Genomic DNA, 19,800 nt, shown 5'->3' with positions numbered 1-19,800 from the left:
ACCTGGGGACCAAATTCAGGACCTCGAGCTTGCCAGGCAGGCATTATGCCACTGAGCTAAATCCCTGGCCCCGTCTTTCTGGTTCTGAAGGCTGAATTAGACTGCACATTTTAATTCCTGTCTACCAGTTCACTGTCAGCTCCTATTAAGGAGATCAAAGGCTTCACAAAAATCTTCCTACATCTTTCTGGGGAAAGTGTGTCCTTCCTCCTAGGGGATATATGCAAGGAAAGCTAAGAACTCTGACAATGATTGCCTCTTCTACCCAGCCAACATTCCCAGGCTTTGAGAACTGAAAGAAGTTCCTTTTTAGTCAGGTATTTCCTTCACATGATTGTACCCTAGGTTTATTCATTTACTTATGTCTTGGAAACAGGTTCTCGCTGTATGGCTGAGGCTGACCTTAAACTTGCTATGTAGTCCAGGCTGTTTCGAAAAACTGAAAGTTTCAAACTTTCAGTCCTCCTGCATCAGCCACTGAGGGCTGAGGTCACCACATCTGGTTTCATTTCTTCAGTCTCATATCTAATCTCTGATCTAAATTTATGGTACTGTCTGTTGTGGTAGTGAACACCTGTAATCCCAGCACTCAGGAGGCTGAAGTGGGAAAAATCATGAGTTTGAAGCCAGCCTGGGCTCATACTGAGTTCAAGGCCAGCCTCAGCCATGTCGTGAGATTCTGTCTCAAAAAGATAAAAAAGGGCTGGGACACAGCTCAGTGGTAAAGCACTTGCCTAGCATGTGTGAGCCCTGTGTTCAATCCCCAGGGCTGTATTGCAGAAAGGAAGGAAGGAAAGAGAGAGAAAGAGACATGGAGGGAGGGAGGCAGGGAGGGAATAAGGTACAGGGAGGAGAAGGAAGGAAAGAAGGTATAGCTGGGCATGGTGGTGCATGCCTCTAATCCCAGCACTCAGGAGGCTGAGGCAGGAGGACTGCCACGAGTTTGAGGCTAGCCTAGGGTACATAGTGAGTTCAAGGCCAGTCTGAACTACATTATGAGACCCTGTCTCAAAAGGGGGTGGGGCATGGATTTAGCTCAGTGGTTCCATGCCTGCCTCACAAGCAAAAGGTCCTGAGTTTGATTCCTGGTACCAAATTAAAAAAAAAAAAAAAGGAAACTTAAAGTTATAACTGACAGAAAGGTCTTTGGGAGAGAAAAGGATAAGAAATAAAACCTCCTACTCAGAAAAATGTATTAAATTTTGTGAGATGTCCAAGTGGGTCAGAACAACCATCTTGATTTGCCTACCAGTCTAGTCTGGTATTAACAATGAAAATCCCCAAAACCCCTCAGTCCTTAGCAAACCTAGAAGGCTTGGGTCATCATGGTCCAAAGACCTCCACACTCTAAAAAAGAACATTATAGGAAGAAAAATCCCTCACATTCTGTGCCAGTTAAAATCTCTGGGCAGCAGCTGTGCGTGTGCAAGTCTGCACAGGACGTCTCTTCCATGGGGAGAGGCTGAGTCGGTGTCTGAATGTTGGTGGGCATTTTCCTGAGTCCTTAAAAGTGCTTGTTTGCTGAGCTTTGAGTTTCATGTGTTTTGTCCCTCAGAGGGTAAGTGAGCCATCCTGGCCCCTGCCATCTGACCAGATCAGAGCCACAGATCCTCTGCCCAGCCTCCTCCTGCCTGGACCCCATCCCACCAGCAGCCTTCCACACTAAGCATTCTCCACCCCCACCCCACCCCCGCCTTCTCTCTGCTGTGCTGGGGATGGGACCCACTGCCTCACACATGCTAGGCAATGCTCCTCCACTGAACTATACCCTGCCCTTTTTTATTTTGAGACAGTCTCACTAAATTGCCCAGGCTGGCCTTGAACTTGTCATGCTCCTGCCTCACCCTCCCAAGCAGCTGGGATTAGAGGCGTGTGACCCCAAGCCCAGCCCAGAGTTTTCAAAGAGAATGAAAATAGAGGCATGATAGTCCTGCCCCTCTGTGGAGTCATCCCTCTGCTTCCAGCTGGTGGAAGCTTTGGAAGTGCTGCCTGGTTTTTAAACCAACTGACAGTTATTGGACTGTTACTTACCATGTGCCAGGCACTGTATGAGCACTTAACATGCATTGTGTTTATGTCACTCTGTGAGGTACCATCTACATTTGTAGGGAAGGGAAGTGAGGCTTTAAATGCTTGTCACTTGCCCAAGGTTGAGAAGTAGAAAAACTAGGAATGCAAATCCAAACTGTCTGGTGCCAAGGTTTGACCTGTCTATCATGCCTCCTTTATTCCGTGCTTTTCACATGAGACTTCAGGGGAAGGATGGAGGAGGAAGGGGAGATATAGTGAAGCAAAAGCAGCTCCAAACCCAAGCAATCTCTGATGGGCATGGGGGCACATGCCTGTAATCCCACTCAGGAGGCTGAGGCAGGAGGATCACCATGAGTTCAAGGCCAGCCTGAACTACATAGTGAGACCCTGTCTCAAAACAAAACAATAGGCAAAAACAAGCATCCTGAAAGGTCACATGAAGAACACATACACAGCTGATCATTAACCTTCTCTTCCATGCTTAACCTTCCCTGGACCCAAGGAAAAGGTACCTGTTACAGGGTCTTCCGCCACACCGACCCATGGTGCAAAATATCTGGAGTAGAAGTCAAATGCTTGGGTCTGCCCAGCAGGCTCTCCTTTGAGGGTGAGAATGAGTCCTTTCACCTTCCCTGTGTTCTCCACTTGTGTCAGATTCGCCGTGTTCACTTTCAGGGTCTCCAGAAATGACCTGGTTCATAAAGAGGACCGATCAAGACAAACCATTTCACAGATTTCCAGACACACAGTGTGAAGCAGCTGGGGCCATGTTGCCCGGACAACTCAGCGAGAGGAGAGGGAGAAGCAGCCACACCATCTTCCTCGTGGGAAAGAACCTCCACTGCCTGTGTTATTCTTTGACTGCCAAAAACAAGAGAGGCCAAGACCAAGGAAGGGCTCAGTCTTCCCGAAATGCTGACAGGGCAGAGAATAGTGTTTACCTGTCGTAAGAATCACTGAGCCGGACAAGGAGGTTTTGAGTATCTGGAGAATAGCAGACATCCTGGACCAGCGTGTCGCCTATGGCTGACTGTGGACACAGAATAAAAACTCTTCAGGAGCACATCCAGGTCAAGTCCTCAAGCCCCTCAAACAGGGGAGGACCTCTCACTGAGCACCTTCAGAGCAGCCCCTCACCATCATCTGCAGGCCCCAGTTCAAGTTCAGGGATGTGGGTTTGCTCCAGGATGTCCGGTTTCCTGGCTACCAAAGGAGCCTTCAACACACCTAGAGTCAAAGCTTGAAATCCCTACTGTTAACTGTCTCCGTGGATAGGGGCCTTATGCCCACCTCTTAGAGTCACTGTGAGGAACACGGGACAAAATACATGTGGAGAAACTGCAGCAGCTTCTAGAACATTCCACCTGCTGGGACTCAGGACTGGCAGTGTGATAGGAAGCAGCACAAAGGGCAAGCACACCACTTTTACTTAGATTGTGAGTTACAGATCAATGACACAACATTTTCTCAAAATAAACCCAAGTTGTTTGTTTGTTTGTTTATAGCTTGGGTGCTAAGAGAGACCACAAGGGACAAACTCCTCCCTCCATGTCATCCTCCGGCACCACCCCAGTGGCCAGGTGGAGAAGATGACAAGGTGGCTATACCACCTTCATGAAGTGACTTCAGGTTCTCCGGCCCCGTGGAGGCAGAAGTGCATAAATCCCCATGGCCTGCACTCCCTCTGCTTTGGGTGGAATGCGGCCTTCCTGCCTCTGTGGCCATGAGCTAGCCAGTGTCCCTCTCTGAGGTCTGGAGATTCCCACAGCCACATCCTATCTGCTCTCTGGGGACTTTCAGTCTCTGGTCCTCCCTCTCTGTGTGGGTCCACAAGTGACTTGGAAAGTTTATTTCTCAGCTGGAAATCTTTTTTTTTTGGTACCAGGGATCGAACTCGGGTCCTTGCGCTTGCGCAGCAGGCAACGAAACCACTGAGCTAAATCCCCGGCCCTCAGCTGGAAATCTTAATGCCAGTCTCTAGGGAACAAGAAAACATGACAAGAGTGATAAATAAACCTTTATTATGTCATTTTGCAAATGCTGACCCTGAAGCTTGGAGAGAGTAGGTTAAGCTCTCTCTGTCACAAACAAGGTCCTCGGTTACTAATATTCTCCATGTTCTTACCAACATGCCTAAAGTTTGTTCACAAATTTGGCTCTGAAACTCAAGTCATGAGTGGAGCTGGCTATAAAATCAGAATCCAGGATGCTCATTTATGCTCTTTGAAAATGTAGAAAAAGCAAAGTGCTAAAGATATTGCAAATACTGCAGTTGAAAATTACTGAGAAACTCCACGGACCCACAAGAGACCATTTTACAGAAGTGCTTTTTTCTCCTCACACCCCTTGCCCTGGGTCCTTCCTTCTCTGCACACTGAGCACCTGGGCATCTGGGGCTGCTCTGTTCTCCAGGCCCTGCATGGGACAATGCTGTGCCTGCCTCACTGGGTGATGCTGAGAACTAAATGGGATAACGCAAGTGACATGCTACTGGACAGAGACTCTCAAAAATGTTCTCTATTATTATAACTTCTTTTTTTGAGACAGGGTCTCACTATGTAGTTCAAGCTGGCCTCAAACTCATTATGAAGCCCAAGCTGGCCTTGAATTTGAGGTGATCCTCCTGCCTCAGCCTCCCAAGTGCTGGGATCACAGGTGTGTGCCACCACACCTAGGCTTATTATCACTACTATTAAGGCTGATATCTACATCTACATAGGCCCCAAGAGGAGGCCAGGCTAGGCATCTCATCTTCTCCAGGAGGTACTCAGGCTTTCCTGGTCTCTGCTATCAAACCATAACTCTCCCATCTCTGTCCCATGCTCTGCCACAGAAACTGGGGACACCCAAGGCTGCCAGGCAGTCCCCATTCTTTTCTCCACTTTGTATGAATTTCATGGAATGAGCTTTTCTGCCAGAAATCCCCAACTCTTCTCTCTGAACCTGCATGGCCGAGCCTGGGGCCCATGTCTCTCCTGCTAGCTAGACATGGACGGAAGATCAGCACCCCTGCACTGTCTGAAGGCTGGTCTGCTCCCGGAGACTGCCTCTCCTAAGACGTGCTGCTCTCTCTTCCTTACCACCTCTTTCCGGTCTTCCTCCCTCAGCGGCCTCTCTTCCCCCAAATCACTGAGGAGGCTAACACTGACCTTGTTTTTCTTTGTGATGCTGGCGATGGACCCCAGGGCCTCACACCCACACTAGAATTCTCCTCACTGACCCATGACCCCAGCCCTAATGCTGACAAACATTAAGGAAAAGCAGTCAATCTTCTCACCAAATAGACTGAATATTAAAATTCAAACCTGAAATCAATGGGCAGTGTTCATCCAGGCTTCTGCTGAAACATTGCTACTGGTAGAAGGCCTATCTTTGGAGTTCAAATCACAACAAACCAAACCTTTGTGTTCAAATAATAAGAAATGACCAAATCCCACAGGCTCAGATTTGAGTCTTTTCACCAACCTTTATCAAGTTTTTCACTTCATGGAATTCCTAGAAGGGGAAAAAGGCAAAATCATTGTAAAATAGGCAAGTGGTTGGTTGCACACGGTGGGGCAATAACTAGAAAGCTGACCTTGGGCTGGGTTGGGTAGAGAGGCAGGTCCAAGATGATCCCATCTTCGGCTCTTCTGGCCTTTAGTTCCCCACTCAGAGTAACAAAGGTGAGGGTGCTGTTCATGTTTTCTGTCCAGAAAATGAAGGTAAACTCTGTGACATGTGTGCCTGTCTGTTTTCTTGAGATTTCCTGACAGTGCTGTCTTCTCTTGTGAGGGGGACCTTGCTTTGGGTCGCTGGAGTCTAAAGTGGAAAAAACCCTCACTGGATTCTAACCTGGGGACTAAGAACACAACTAATCGGACTTGGTGCCGCACTAGAATGCTTTCTACCTCTGCTCCCAGTGCTTACTAACTATGCCTTCAGCACATTACTTAGCCCCCTCTCACCTCACTTTTCTCATCTATAAAATGGGGTTGTTTGGCCTGGGATTTAGCTCAGTGGTTTCACCGCCTGCTGCGCAAGCTCAAGGACCCGAGTTGGATCTCGGGTATCAAGAAAAAAAAAAATGAGGTTGTTAATTAAACTTACTTTGTACAACTGTTACCATGTTTTCTAAGCAGATTATTATTACTTTTTTTTTTTTTTTGGTAGCCACTGAGCTATCCCTGGCTCTTGTTGGTAGATATTTAAAAATCTACTTAGAGGACCGGGGATTTAGCTCAGTGGTTCCTCTGCTTGCCTCGAAAGCAGAAGGACTCGAGTTCGATCCCTGGTACCAATAAATAAATAAATAAATAAATATCTACCAACAATAACCATAGAGTTACAAACTCTATTAGTTCAAGACATTCCCGGGGGTGACGACACTCATGATTTGTGAACAAGTCTTATGTGAAACAAGTCAGGTTTCTCCTGAGTGAACCAAGTTACACAAAAGAATTTGATTTAAATTCCACACAGACTGATCTAATATCCTTCCATGTAACTGATACACCTTTGACAGTTTATCTGACCTCAGTGTGTGTAACATTTTTAGTGAAAACAATAATTTATAAACTAATCCTTTACTCTCCCATCATATTTCTGTAAAATACCTTCAAAGAATTACTGTTATCAAGAAATCAAATAATAACATGTTCTGGCAAGGCTGTGGGGGATAAAGCAGCCCTTCTACACTGTTTGAGGGAGAATAAACTAGTACAACCACTAAGGAAATCAGTGTGGAGATTCCTCAAAAAACTAAAACTAGAAATTCCATGTGACCCAGCTAGTCCCCTTCTAGGTGTCTTTCCAAAAGAGTTCTAGACATCACATTACAGTGATCCATGCATACTCATGTTTACAGCAGCACAACTCAAAATAGCTAAATACTGGAAGTGGCCTATATGTCCATTAACAGATGGAGAGGGAGGGAAGGGGAAAGGGAAGTAAAAAGAATTAAGATGTGTTAAGTATATGGGCCAACTCACCACAACAAATGCCATCATTAAGTACTGAAATCATGTACTAATAAAACTTTAAATTAAAAAAAATTTAAAGAGCAAATTAGAATTTTGTAATATTTGCTATTGGTAAGTGATGGGTTTGTTAAAGAAATTCATATTACTTGTTTTGTAAAACAGCACAGCTGCAGAAGCCAGGGTGGCGTGGCCACAGAGTGGGACCTCACTTGCTGGTGTGAACCACCTCAGTCTGAAGCAGGAACCTTCAGAGGGAAAAGCCAAAGACAAGGTCAATCCCCTGCGGGCAGCCTGCAACGCTCCATTTTCCTCTTCTTCCCTAAATACTGTATTTCCATAGCATGATTAGCAGCAAAATGTGACAAGAAAGGATGCACACAGGCTAGACAAGCATCCCAAGGCACCTGGCATTAGATCTGGAGCTGAAATATTCAGGTCATCAACAACCCTTGAAGTCCATTTTATATGGCAATAAAAGCATACTATAAACTGGGTAATTCATGAAGAACAGAAATTTAGCCAGGTGTGGTGACACAGGCCTGTAATCCCAGCACTTGGGGGGCTGAAGCAGGAGGATCACTATGAGTTTGAGGCCAGCCTAGAATCTGTACTGAGACTCTGTCTCAAAAAAAAAGAAGAGGAAGAGGAGGGCAGGTGAGCAAGATGAGCAAGAGGGGGCTGAACTCGCTTCTATAAGAAGCCTACTCTCGAGCTAACCAACTCACTTCCGGAATAATGACTGAATCCATCGCCTCTCATCAGGCCCCACCTGCCAACTCTGTGCATTGGGATTAAGTTTCCAATACATGGATTTGGGGGGACACATCTAAACCACCACACACCCTCTTGCCCAGATGAACTGAAACCCATGGTCCCCACCACCTGCATGCAAATTATAAAGGAGCATTTGCCTTAAATATTATTCCCCCACCTAAAAGATAATTTCTAGTGCCATTCAAGACTGGGTTAAAAAAAATGCATATTTACTTTGTGTAAAGTTGTCTGTTGGGTGCAGTTTTCGAATAAAAGCAGTTTCAGAGAGGTTCATTTCCTTGGCAATTTTTTGATGCACGTCTTCATCCAATTTCTTAATTAGAAACAAAAGGTTATTGAAACTAAAGAAACACAGATCATACTTCCTTGGACAGCAACTACTACTAGGTAACATAGCAGTTTATTAATATTCAAAGTTATATGCTTAAATCAGGTGTGGTGGTACACACCTACAATCCCAGCACTTGGGAGGTTGAGGCAAGAGGACTGCAATTTCAAGGCCAGTCTGGACAACCTAAGAAAATACTGTCCCTAAATAAAAAGTCCTTTGCTAGTACGCATGAGACCTTGGGTTCAACCCCAACACCAGAAAAAAAGAGGAGGAGGAAAAGAAGGAGAAGAAAGAAGGAGAGGAAAAAGAAAGGGGTCAGCTTAGAGCCCATGCAGTGGCAAGCCTATAGTCCCAGTACTTGGGAGCCTGAGGCAGGGAGGATCCCCTCAGCCCAGAGTTTGAGTCCAGCCTGGAGAACATAGCAAAACTCCACATTGGGGATGGGGGGAATTTGACAGTGTCAAAAATGTCAAGCAGTTAATCTAGATGTATGGTATACTGATGTTCATTGTAGCATTCTTGAAACTATTCTGTAGGTTTCTAATTTTTAAAATACATGTTTAGGGCCGGGAATTTAGCTCAGTGGTTTCACCGCTTGCTACACAAGTGCAAGGACCCGAGTTTGATCCCTGGTACCAAATAAATAAATAAATAAAATAAAATAAAATACATGTTTAAAATCTAATAATTGCTTTAGAAACAGACCAAATTGGATTTATATCCTGGGTCAGCCTGTAGTAGCAGTGCAGGTGTGATTCACTTAAGCAGATGAAGCTGCACCTTTAAAGAGGGATAAGAACAGCACTTCAATCAGTGTTTCATTGTGAACATATATATATTCATACACACTTCCATACATATGTGCACATTCCTCTTAAGACAAAAGTTGAGGGCCGAGGATTTAGCTCAGTGGTTCCACCGCCTGCCACACAAGAGCAAGGTCCCAAGTTCGAGCCCCATTACCAATAAATAAATAAATAAATAAATAAATAAATAAATAAGACAAAAGTTGATCAGAAATATAAGTTTTCCTTTTGAAACTAAATCAAATTTTGTGTTTTGTTTTGTGGGGGTGGGAGGGTTGGTTTTGGTTCTATTTTTTTTGAGGTAGAGTCTCACTATGTAGTCCAAGCTGGCCTTGAACTCATTACATAGCCCAAGTTGGTCTTGAACTTGCGCTGACCCTCTTGCCTCAGTTTCCTGAGCGCTGGGATTACAGATTTGCACCACCATGCCCTGCTATTTTGGCCAAACTTATGATTCATGAGCTCCTAAACCAAGAGAGTAAGTAAGAATTATAATTTTATGTTAGTAAATTCATAATTCACTTCTCTAAGTTATGCAAGTTAAACACTTTGTTTTCTAGTTGATTTTCAATGTTTGACCATTTTCCATAGTTATAGAAGGCATAAAATTAGTTATTGTGAAAAAGCAGTCATAATTTTTAAACTATCAGCTCATAACAAAAACCCTAGCAGGAGACTTACTAAGCTTTTTCTTTTTTTCAGTGCCAGAGGAAGAACTCAGGGTTCATACATGTTAGGCAAGCTCTCTACCACTGAGCTACACAAAAAAGCTTTTTTTGATACCGGGGATCGAACCTGGGACCTTTCGCTTGTGAGGCAGGCGGTGGAACCACTGAGCTAAATCCCTGGCCCTGCTCTGTTTTGTTTTTGTTTTTGTTTTTGAGACAGCGTCTCACTATGTAGCACAGGCTGGCCTCAAACTTGAAGCAATTATCCTGCCTCTACCTACCTCCCTAGTGCTGGGATTATAGGGATGGGTCACCATGCCTGACTACTAAACTTTTCTTAGAGGACCATTTTATTCAGAATCTATAGAAGCTCAGCAGTCTTACCAAAAGAGAAATCACTTAAGAAACTGATACTTATTTTGTGAAGACACAACTATAATGTAATGAGGGTTTATTTTTACTTCATATTTTTCCTCCGAAAGATCAAATCCAGTAATATATATAAAGTGCTTATCCTAGTGCTCAACACCAAGTGAGTACTGGATAAATGTCAGCTTTTTATTTTGAAAGGCTCAGAGCCCACCCTTTAACCTGCCACACTGCCCTGCCCGCCTATATCAAACTCCTCTCTCACTTGATACGATACGCTACGTAGAGGATTGCAGCATTTAATGGACAACATCAAACTCCTGCAAGGTTTCTAAGGAGGAACTGCAATCAGTCATTAAAATAAATGCTGTGTGGGGTGAGGAATTTGCTAGAGATGCACTTTTCAGGCTCCTCCCCAGAATTTTGCAATCAGAATCTGCACTTGAACAAGATCCCCAAGTCACTCAGGTGCACATTAAAGTTTGAGAAGTCAGCCAGAAGTTTGGGCAATGCCTGTAATCCCAGCACTCAGGAGGCTGAGGCAGGAGGATTGCCACTAGTTCAAGGCCAGCCTGGGCTACATAGTGAGTTCAAGGCCAGCCTGAAACACATAGCGAAACCCTGTCTCAAAAGGAAAAAAAGAAAGAGAAAGCAAACAAAATAAAAACTAAAGTTGGGCCAGGGATTTAGCTCAGTGGTTCTGCCACCTGCCTCAAAAGCACAAGGTCCTGAGTTTGATCCCTGGTACCAGAAAACAAACAAACAAACAAACAAATAAATAAAAACTGAAATTGGAGAAGCCCAAGTGTATAAGACTAGGCACTCTGTTCAGGGGATTTAGCATTGAGCTGGGAGTCACCCAGCCACAGAAAGCAGCAGTGAGCCATACCAGAGAGTACATATGAGGTGTGGAGGGGGTTTTGCTTTGGATGTGTGTGTGCGTGTCCCTGTGTGTGTGTGTGTGTGTGTGTGTGTGTGTGCTGGGGATTGAACTCAGGGTTTTGCACAGGCTAAGCGGCTGGAGATGGTAGATTTTTTGACAGTAAACACTGTAGGACTTTAAAAATGAGGTCTTGCCATGGACCTAGAAAGAAAGCAGATTCTGGTGAGTTGGAGAAGAATATGTTGGCAAAGAGCTTTGTGCCGGGTCAGCATCTTGGGCAAACCACAACCTCACTTCTGTCCTCTAATTAAACCAGGGATTAAAGATAACATCTCTGATGCCTGTGAACAGAGGTGAAAAGGAGTGACGGGCTGGGAGGCAGCAGAATGGGTGCCTGCCCGAGTGGGGGCCTGGTCAGCTAAGAAGCCTAACACTAAGTAGAAGAGTTGAGGGTGCTGCTGAGGGTCCAGGCCACGGAGGCAGCGATGCTCCGATGTAAAGTGCAGCGCCTGCTATGGCCTGCTGAATGTTCTCTGTGAACCTGGTCCACCTCCCCGTGCAGATAACCCTGATGGTCAGTCTCTTAGTGTGGCATCTGCAATCACGGGCCACAGTGGCAATGGCAAGGGACATAAACAAGCCCTGACTTTCCCTGGCTGTGCTTTCTGGGCGGCAGAAACTTGCAGCGCTTGGCAGTTCTTTCGCTATCTGAGCTGGCCAAATTTCCTCTCCCTTTCCTTCCTTAGTTTGTTGCTTCCTGTGACCTTCAGGACAAGAGTCATTATTTTTTTTTTCTTTTCTGAGACCAGGTCTCACTACGTAGTTCAGGTTGGCCTTGAACTCATTATGTAGCACAGTGTGGCCTTAAAATCCAGTGATCCTCCTATCTCAGTTTCCCAAGTGTTTGGGATCACAGGCATGCACCACCATGCCAGGCACTCATTAGGTCTTTAGTCCTCTCTACCTTGATATATTTACATTGATTGCAACTTGAAATTCTGTCCCAGGACACTTTATTTATTTATTTGTTTGTTTGTTTGTTTGTTTATTTTGGTACTGGGGATCGAACTCAGGACCTTGAGCTTTTGAGGCAGGTGGTGGCACCACTGAGCTAAATCCCTGGCCCAACACTTTATTTATTTACGGTACTGGGGATTGAACCCAGGCATACTCTACCATTGAGCTACTTCCCCAGCCCTTTTTATATTTAAGTTTTGAGACAGGATCTCGATAAATCACTAAGACGCCCAAGCTGGGCTTGAACTTGTGATCTTTGCTTCAGTCTCCCCAGGGCTGGGATTATAGGTGTGTGCCACTACTCGGTTCCCACAACACTTTACAATGCACCTGCTGTTTGCCTGAGAGACCAGAGACTACAGAGAGTTGGATAGCAGCCCTCAATAGGTACCCTAGGCAGCTGAACTTTCACTGAATTTCTACCTGGAGCCAAACGTCAAGATAATGTTGAATCACAAGAGGACTTCAAGTTTGAGAGCCTTAGAAACATCCAGTCAAAATACTGAATACTGGGGCTGGAGATATAATAGCCCCATGATCTACCATCTGGTCCCAGATTCAATCCCTATCCTCAAGAAAAAAACAAAACCAAAAGCAAGTTGAATGTTCCACTATTTTTTTTTCCCATTTTCCATTATAAACTTCTATTCAAGTGCTGCACATAGCACCCTGAGCTGGGGTGTGGCTCAGTGGTAGAGGGCATGCTTAGCAAGCATAAGGCCCTGGGTTCAATTCCCAGGACACACACACACACACACACACACACACACACACACACACTACTACTACTACAAATGGACGGCTATTAATTCTCCCACTTTTGTATCCATTTCCTGCAGCATTCTCATGCCAATCGTATTTCTGACAACAAAGACAGGATGATGTCTGTCTGCTCTTCTGAGTCCCAATGTCCAACTGCATCGGGACACTGAGGTCCTATCACTTTATGACCCACAAGACTAACCATCAGAAAATCAGAGTAAACTTTTAAAATACTCCCATCTTGTGGCAGTTTGGAAATATGGCAGCCCTGCCTGCCTGGCCTTTGTCCCTCCGCTCTACTAGATTCCTGCGAAGTAAAAGCAGCTGGATGTAGGAAGTTCTACAACCATGCAGGAAGGAACAGGAGATTTTCCTGAAGCACACGGATTCCCAGAGAAAGGTCGAACCCTCCGCTATCACTGTAGTTCTGACAGATGCTCACCCCCTCCAGCTCCATTGCAGAATCCAGGCTCACAATTTTTTTTTTTTTTGTACCGGGGATCAAACTCAGGACCTTGCACTTGTGAGGCAGGCAGCAGAACCACTGAGCTAAATCCCCAGTCCTCACATTCACTTTTTATGCCCTACCCACTCTACGCCAACTGGTATGAACAGAAAATCAGTAATAGTTGGTTCACAAAAACTTCAGAGGTGGTTTTGCTAGAATGTAGCTGATCACAGCATCTTCATGCTTGCTCCGCAGATCCTCATGTAGCCCTGCACTGGGGCAGAGTGTGTTGGAACGAGTTGACATGGGTTCCGCTCTCCTGGAATTTTTTTTTTTTCTGCTGGAATTTGCAGTCTAGTGAGGCAGAAGACAGACAGCACAGAGCTGCCCTTGTCACGACCCGGAAGTGCAGCCTGCTGCGAATCAGGGAGTCAAGAGCACCAGCTACAGTCAGGGGTAGGAGCTGGGACGGGATCCTCAGCCAGCCACTCAGGGGTGTGGGACTCCGAGAAGTATTTAACCTCGGAGCTGGGTGAGGTGGTGCAGGCCCATAATCCCAGCACTCAGGGCTGACGCAGGAGGATTATAAGTCTGAGCCCAACCTGGGCAACTCAGGGAGACCCTGATTCAAAATTTAAAAAATTTTAAAGGGGTGGAGGCAGGGATAAAGCACCTTGCAAAGGCCCTGATTTCAATCCTCTCTACCACCAAAAACAAAACAAACAAAAAATGAATCTTCCTCTTTCTCTATTTCTTGATCTGAAGAACAGGGACAATAATGAGACCTATGCACAGCATGGCTGTGAGGGCACAGTGAGATGTATGGAAAGCAACACAGTATCTGGCTGAATTGTCTGACATCGATGTTCCAAAGCTGAGGTGATATTCTAGAAGCCAGTGAGCATTCACAGGAGCAGAAATTCCCACATTAGCATTTCCTCCTTTGCATTGTTCTGGTCCCTCAAATAACAGGCAGAGGAAATCCCCCAAAGACCTCCCTCTGCCTGCCCTGGAAGAACTTCTCTGGACTCCTGGTCTCTCCCCCAGGCACAGTAATGAGATCTGAGGTTGGAACAGCCTAGAAACTCTAGCGGCCTCTGGCCCATGTGGTCACACCTAGCCAGTGGCCTCCCTTAGAGGAGGTCAGACCAAGTTAGGAAGCAGCCACTGCATGACAAGCACTCCAATGTGAGTTAAAGTATGGATTAAACACAGTGCTGTTCTATGAGAACAGACTCATATGTCAGTCTTTTCTTCCAAGCTGTAAACAGGATTTTAAGTGTTTTTCCAAATTTCACCAGGAAAATTGAAACAGCAAGTAGCTCTGGCGATGAAGTCATCCTCCTTGCCGGGCCAGGGGCACAGCTCAGTGGTAGAGGGCTTACCTAACATGTGCACAGCTCTGGGTTCACTCTCAGCCTTGACAGGAAGGGAGGAAGGGAAGGAGGGAGGGAGAAAAGAAAGCTTCCTTGCTGCCACTGAAAATTACTATTAGCATTTAATAGAAAAATAATACATATGTGTATATGAACACTACATTTGACACTAGTATAGTGCCCAGAGCATGGTACATAGCCAGTAAACATCAGCTGAACTGGGAGGGTTGGACATACAACAGAGTTTTTCTATGAACAATTTAACAGAAAAAGTCAAGAATAAACCTCTCTTTAGAAAAAGTATACTTTGAAATAACTGTTCTCAACTGAAGATGATTTTGGCCCGCAAGGACCAGCTGGCTATGTCTGGAGATATTTATTATTGTCACGACCAGGGAAGTACTGCTGTCATCTAGTGGTATAGGGTAGAGGCCAAGGATACTACTGACAGTGCACACAACAGCCCTATGCAACAAGGAATCATCTGGCCCCAAATGTCACTGGTGCTTTTTTTGGGGGTTGTTTTGAGATAGTGCCTCACTATGTAGCTCAGACCGGCCTTGAACTCACTATGTAGCCCAGGCTCCCCTCAAACTCATGGCGATCTTCCTGCCTCAGCCTCCTGAGTGATGAGGTTACAGGTGTGCACCACCATGCCTGGCTTTTAGTGCTATTATTGAGAAACTGTGTTCTAAAACACACACACACACCCCAAAACAAAACTTTTGTTAGACTATGAAGGAGACTCACTATCAGCTCCCTACCCTGTTTTGTTTTTTGTTTGATGTTTTATTTTGTTTTTGGTGCCAAGGATTGATCCCAGAGTCTTTGCACTGAACTACTTCCCTAGCCCTCTTCATTTTTTATTTTGAGGCAGGGTCTTACTAAGTCACTAAATAACCCAGGCTGGGTTCAAACTTAAGATTCTCCTGCCTGAGCCTCTCAGAATGCTAGAATTACAGCCATATGCCACCATGCCTAGCTTCTACCTTGTCGATGCATTATTTTCATTAAATATTAAGCCTGGCCTATAATAAAATAAACAAAGCACCACTCCCTATCACTAACATAGCTCTCTGACCTAATGCCGATATTAGTCATGAATTCAGGTAGCTTTTTACATAGTTGTCATGATGATGTCTCTTTTATTTTTTTACATTGTTTTTACACATTTTCCTGTTTCTACATGGTCTGTATTGACAAACTGTGAGGCTTTTGAGGACACCATCAATTTTCAAAGCATTCATTTTTTTCAAATGTCTATTCCATCTTTCTCTTAACCCTTAACCTGTCTTTGTTTTTACCTAGTATAAGGTGTTATAGGTTCCTCACACAAGGTCAAGACCACCATGAGACCATAATCCTAAGTGAAATAAATCAGACACACAAGTATAAATATCATATGCTTTCTCTTATACAAGAAATCCAAAGTATAAATAAAAAGCAGAATAAAGGATAGATAATAGAAAGTAGAGGGCCAGGGATTTAGCTCAGTGGTGCTGCATCTGCCTCACAAGCACAAGGTCCTAAGTGTGATTCTCCAGTACCAGAAAAAATTTCTCAAAAAGAAAATTTTTTTAAAACATAGGAATAGGGAGATCTTTTTCAATAGAGCTTTTTCAGATAGAAAGGAGGGCAAGAGCCAGAGGGAACGGGAGTGATGGGAGGGGAAGGGGACAAAAAGGAATTAAGAGGGCCGGGGGTTTAGTTCAGTGCTTCTGCCGCTTGCCTTGCAAGCGCAAGGTCCCAAGTTCAATCCCCGGTACCAAAAACAAAACAAAACAAAACAAAGAATTAAGATGTGTTATATATATGTGCCAACTCCCCATGATAAATATAATCATTATGTACTGCAAGCATGCTAATAAATTTTTTTTTTTAAATAAACAAATTCAAGAGCCGGGGATTTAGCTCAGAGGTTTTGCCGCCTGCTGCGCAAGTGCAAGGACCCGAGTTTGATCCCCGGTACCAAAAAAATAAATAAATGAAATGAAAAATAAACAAATTTAAGACCAGCCTGGGCAACAGAGGGAGACCTTGTTTCAATAATAATAATAATAATAACAATAGCTGGGCATGGTGGCACATGCCTGTAATCCCAGCACTCAGAAGGCAGAGGCAGGAGGATTGCAGTGAGCTCGAGACCACCCTGGGCTACACAGTGAGTTCAGAGTCAGCCTGAACTACAAACCTGAGACCCTGTCTCAAAAAAAAAAGCCAAAAATAATAATTATAACAATAAAAGTTGTATTATGAATTGGGAAAAGTGCTACATTAGCTTCCAGGAAGATGAGATTCTCATGTCCAAAGACTGGAAGAGCATAAATAAGAGGCTCAGAAAACAGTCTCCAGATACCTATCAGGGGACCCTGACTGTCATCAAATATGCCTGGGCTCACAGCCAAGGCCCATAGCAGGCTGGAAGATGATTTAAGAGGGTCCCTGTGGCTTGGGATGTCTTCTTGTTCCTTCTTCCTCTCCTATCCAAGCATATCATTTTGAACTATATTAAGATCTTTGCTTAAGTTTTTATTTCCCAGTTTTTCCAAGTAGATAAATAGCATATAAAATATATTTTAATGGAGAGATTGAGGTAAGCAGACAGAGATGACAGATCCTTTAAGTCTGCTGTTTAGTGAGTGTTTTGGAGGTAAAAGGAATAAGTTGGGCAATAATGCCAATTCTAATTATCAGGTGAAATTGAATATATAAATCACTCAAAGCTATTCAAAAACTCTTCAAGGGTATTACAGGGGACCTGGGTAAATATACAAAGACAAATATATTAACCACTGTTGTCAATCCCACAATCCCTTGGCAAGAAGTTGTGCTTGTCAGATTGTTCTTATACAAAGTTCATGATTTGGAATCTCACTGTTAATTATTCTCTTGCTAATCTATGAATGTCATCACCTTCTGCATTGAGTAGAAGGAAAATGCTAGCTGCAGGGTCACACAGTGAGCGCATAGGTAAGATAAGGTGAGGCTCCTCGGTCACCACGTTCCGACTCCCCAGCAGGGAGAAGCGTCCAGGCCCAGTTAAGGATGCCCACCTGTCTCGGTAAAACCCAGTGTTTCTCCACTTTCACTGCGAGCTCTAAAAGGCAGTGCTACCTGGGGCCAAACTCCAGAGGGTCTGCTGTCATCGGTCTGGGGTGCAGCCTTTAACGACCCTTGTGAGGAGGTAAGGTCCAGTGAGCTCAAAGGCTTCAATGTACACTTTGCCCAGCTTAGCACAAGTTACTTCACACCATTAGCTGCTCACTGTCTTCTCAAAGCAGCTCTCAGGTTATCTTTTTTGCAGTGCTGGGGATGGAACCTAGCACCTCACCTATGCTAGGCAAGTGTTATCCCACCGAGTTCCATCCCTCGCCCCATTCTCAGACAACCACTCTTCTACTAACTGCTCTGAGCAGAAGAAGGGTACCTCACCCTCTCCCAGGAACAGCACAAAGCCCCTACATTCCAGGAATATGTAACTATGCCATTAATATTTATCCTAGGCTATCATGTCTCTTCATGGTAGCAAACTCTTCACTGTGGAGCGGTGGTGGTGTTCATTTTTCTTTTTTTTTTCCTCCCTTTTTCTTGCTTTTACATAGCCCAAGCTCACTTTGTGGAGCCCTTTTTTCCCCCTACCTTTCCATTTTTTTCCTACCTTTAATATATGTGAAACTGCCGGGGATTTATCTCAGTGGTTTTGCCGCCTGCTGTGCAAGCATAAGGACCAGAGTTTGATCCCTGGTACCAAAATATATATATATATATATAAATAATATATAATATTATATATATTATATAATATATAATATATATAATATATAATATTATATATATTATATATTATATAATATATATATGTGAAACTTTGCCATTGCTAAAAAAAATTTATCCAAATTAAAAAAATATTTTTAGCTATGCACAGTGGCACACATCCATAATTTCAATATACAGGAGGCTGAGGCAGGAGAATCACCACAAGCAAGTTCAAGGCCAGCCTGGGCTACATAGTGAGCTTGGGCAACTTACCAAGACTCTGTCTCAAAATAAAAAAAAATAAAAAGGGTTGAGACTATAGCTGAGTGCTAAAGCTCTGAGCCTAATCCTCAGTACCAGAAAAAAAAAAAAAGCTATTTTTAAAATGAGACTTGGTAAGCTGAGTTCTGTACATATTAGAGCTCAATTCACTCTACATTTTTACTTAATTACTTAGTTCTTTGTGAAAGGTCTAATTTGCTTGCTCCTGAAAAGATTTTCTAAATGTCTAAACTATAGGTCAGGTGAGAGATACAGAACTAGAATATATGGTGCCAGGTCTAATACTTAAAGCTCATCTAATGTCACCCTCCTCCACAGTGGGTGCTAACTCAATGGAATCCTAATGGGTAAAAGGGAGCCCTGCTTCTTCTTTTTAAAATGGCCCCAGGTACACTGGGTGCAGTAGTGTACACTGTAATCCCAGCACTCGGGAGGCTGAGGGAGGAGGATTACCAGGTCAAGGGCAGACTGGGCTACATAGCAAGAGTCTGTCTCAAACAAACAAACAAACAAGCAGGCCCCAGTTCCTCTTTACCCGAATCTTCATTTCCCTGGACCCAGCCTCAGTATTAACACCTTTGCCATGGAATTTGTTCACCATCAGCATTAACACCACTGACGAGCACAAATCAAAGAGGTGAACCAGTAAAAGAGCCTTGCTTTTCTCCCTTTCTTTCTTTCTATGATTTTTCAGGAATCTAGAATTTCAGGCATTGTACTTGAAAACCAAGCACTTACATCTTCTAGGAGGCAAACAGCAGCAGGATTCCCACGGAATGCTCTTGCTGTGAACGCATCAGCTATGAAAATCGGGAGCTTCATTATCTTCACAGCTGTTTTTCCACAGGCTCAGGCCTGCGGGCGCCTGCTTCACTCCTTCTTACTGTGAAAAATCAAAAAGTTAATGTTTTACTCGGTATATAGGAGCAACCAGCAGTCCCCAGATACAAAGTCGAGCAACTAACCTACCACACCTCTATTTCAAGATATGTGATCCCCTAGAGTTTAGCCTCTACATTAAATTTGTTCTCAAATACTGGTTAAATGGAATATTTTTTCAAATTATTTGTATTGGGTTTTGATACCATACACAGAACTTAGCAACATAATCACTTTATTTCTTAGAGTAACCAAAACTATCTTAGGCCATGTTTGTAATGAAATGCATGAAAAATCCAAGAGACACATATATTGCCTATAGTCTCCAATGAAGGTCATTATTTATTTTTGGTTTGTTTTGTTTGAGTTTGATTTTGGTTTTTTTGAGACAGGGTCTCTCACTATGTAGCCCAGCCTGGCCTCAAACTCATGGCGATCCTTCTGCCTCAGCCTCCTG

The 19,800-nt window shown here is 44.1% G+C and overlaps 1 protein-coding gene across 15 annotated transcripts in view; it reads right to left on the bottom strand.

The window, feature by feature from the left end:
• Pbld (phenazine biosynthesis like protein domain containing) overlaps positions 1–19,800 on the bottom strand; it is a 172,627-nt gene that overhangs the window by 119,807 nt on the left and 33,020 nt on the right. For 13 of the 15 annotated variants that reach the window (XR_002395566.2, XM_021259485.2, XM_021259486.2 and 10 more), the window contains exons 2-8: positions 19,203–19,347; positions 7,980–8,079; positions 7,139–7,237; positions 5,609–5,718; positions 5,497–5,526; positions 2,973–3,061; positions 2,544–2,722 (exon numbers count right to left, since the gene is read on the bottom strand). Coding sequence is in view for 14 of the 15 variants with exons in the window: in XM_021259485.2 (XP_021115144.1) it covers positions 2,544–2,722; positions 2,973–3,061; positions 5,497–5,526; positions 5,609–5,718; positions 7,139–7,237; positions 7,980–8,079; positions 19,203–19,286 (691 nt within the window). In the remaining variant the exon portion in view is untranslated. The remainder of the gene's footprint in view (positions 1–2,543; positions 2,723–2,972; positions 3,062–5,496; positions 5,527–5,608; positions 5,719–7,138; positions 7,238–7,979; positions 8,080–19,202; positions 19,348–19,800) is intronic. The other 2 variants (XM_087185496.1, XM_004846157.4) reach the window with 1 other exon arrangement.

The sequence above is a fragment of the Heterocephalus glaber genome, unplaced genomic scaffold (assembly GCF_053883595.1).
Source record: "Heterocephalus glaber isolate CG9 unplaced genomic scaffold, H.glaber_assembly_v1.0 deba00001497, whole genome shotgun sequence".
NCBI classification, from domain to species: Eukaryota; Metazoa; Chordata; class Mammalia; order Rodentia; family Bathyergidae; genus Heterocephalus; species Heterocephalus glaber.
Note: the sequence above shows the minus strand (reverse complement) of the source record. Positions and strands in the feature narration are given on the sequence as shown.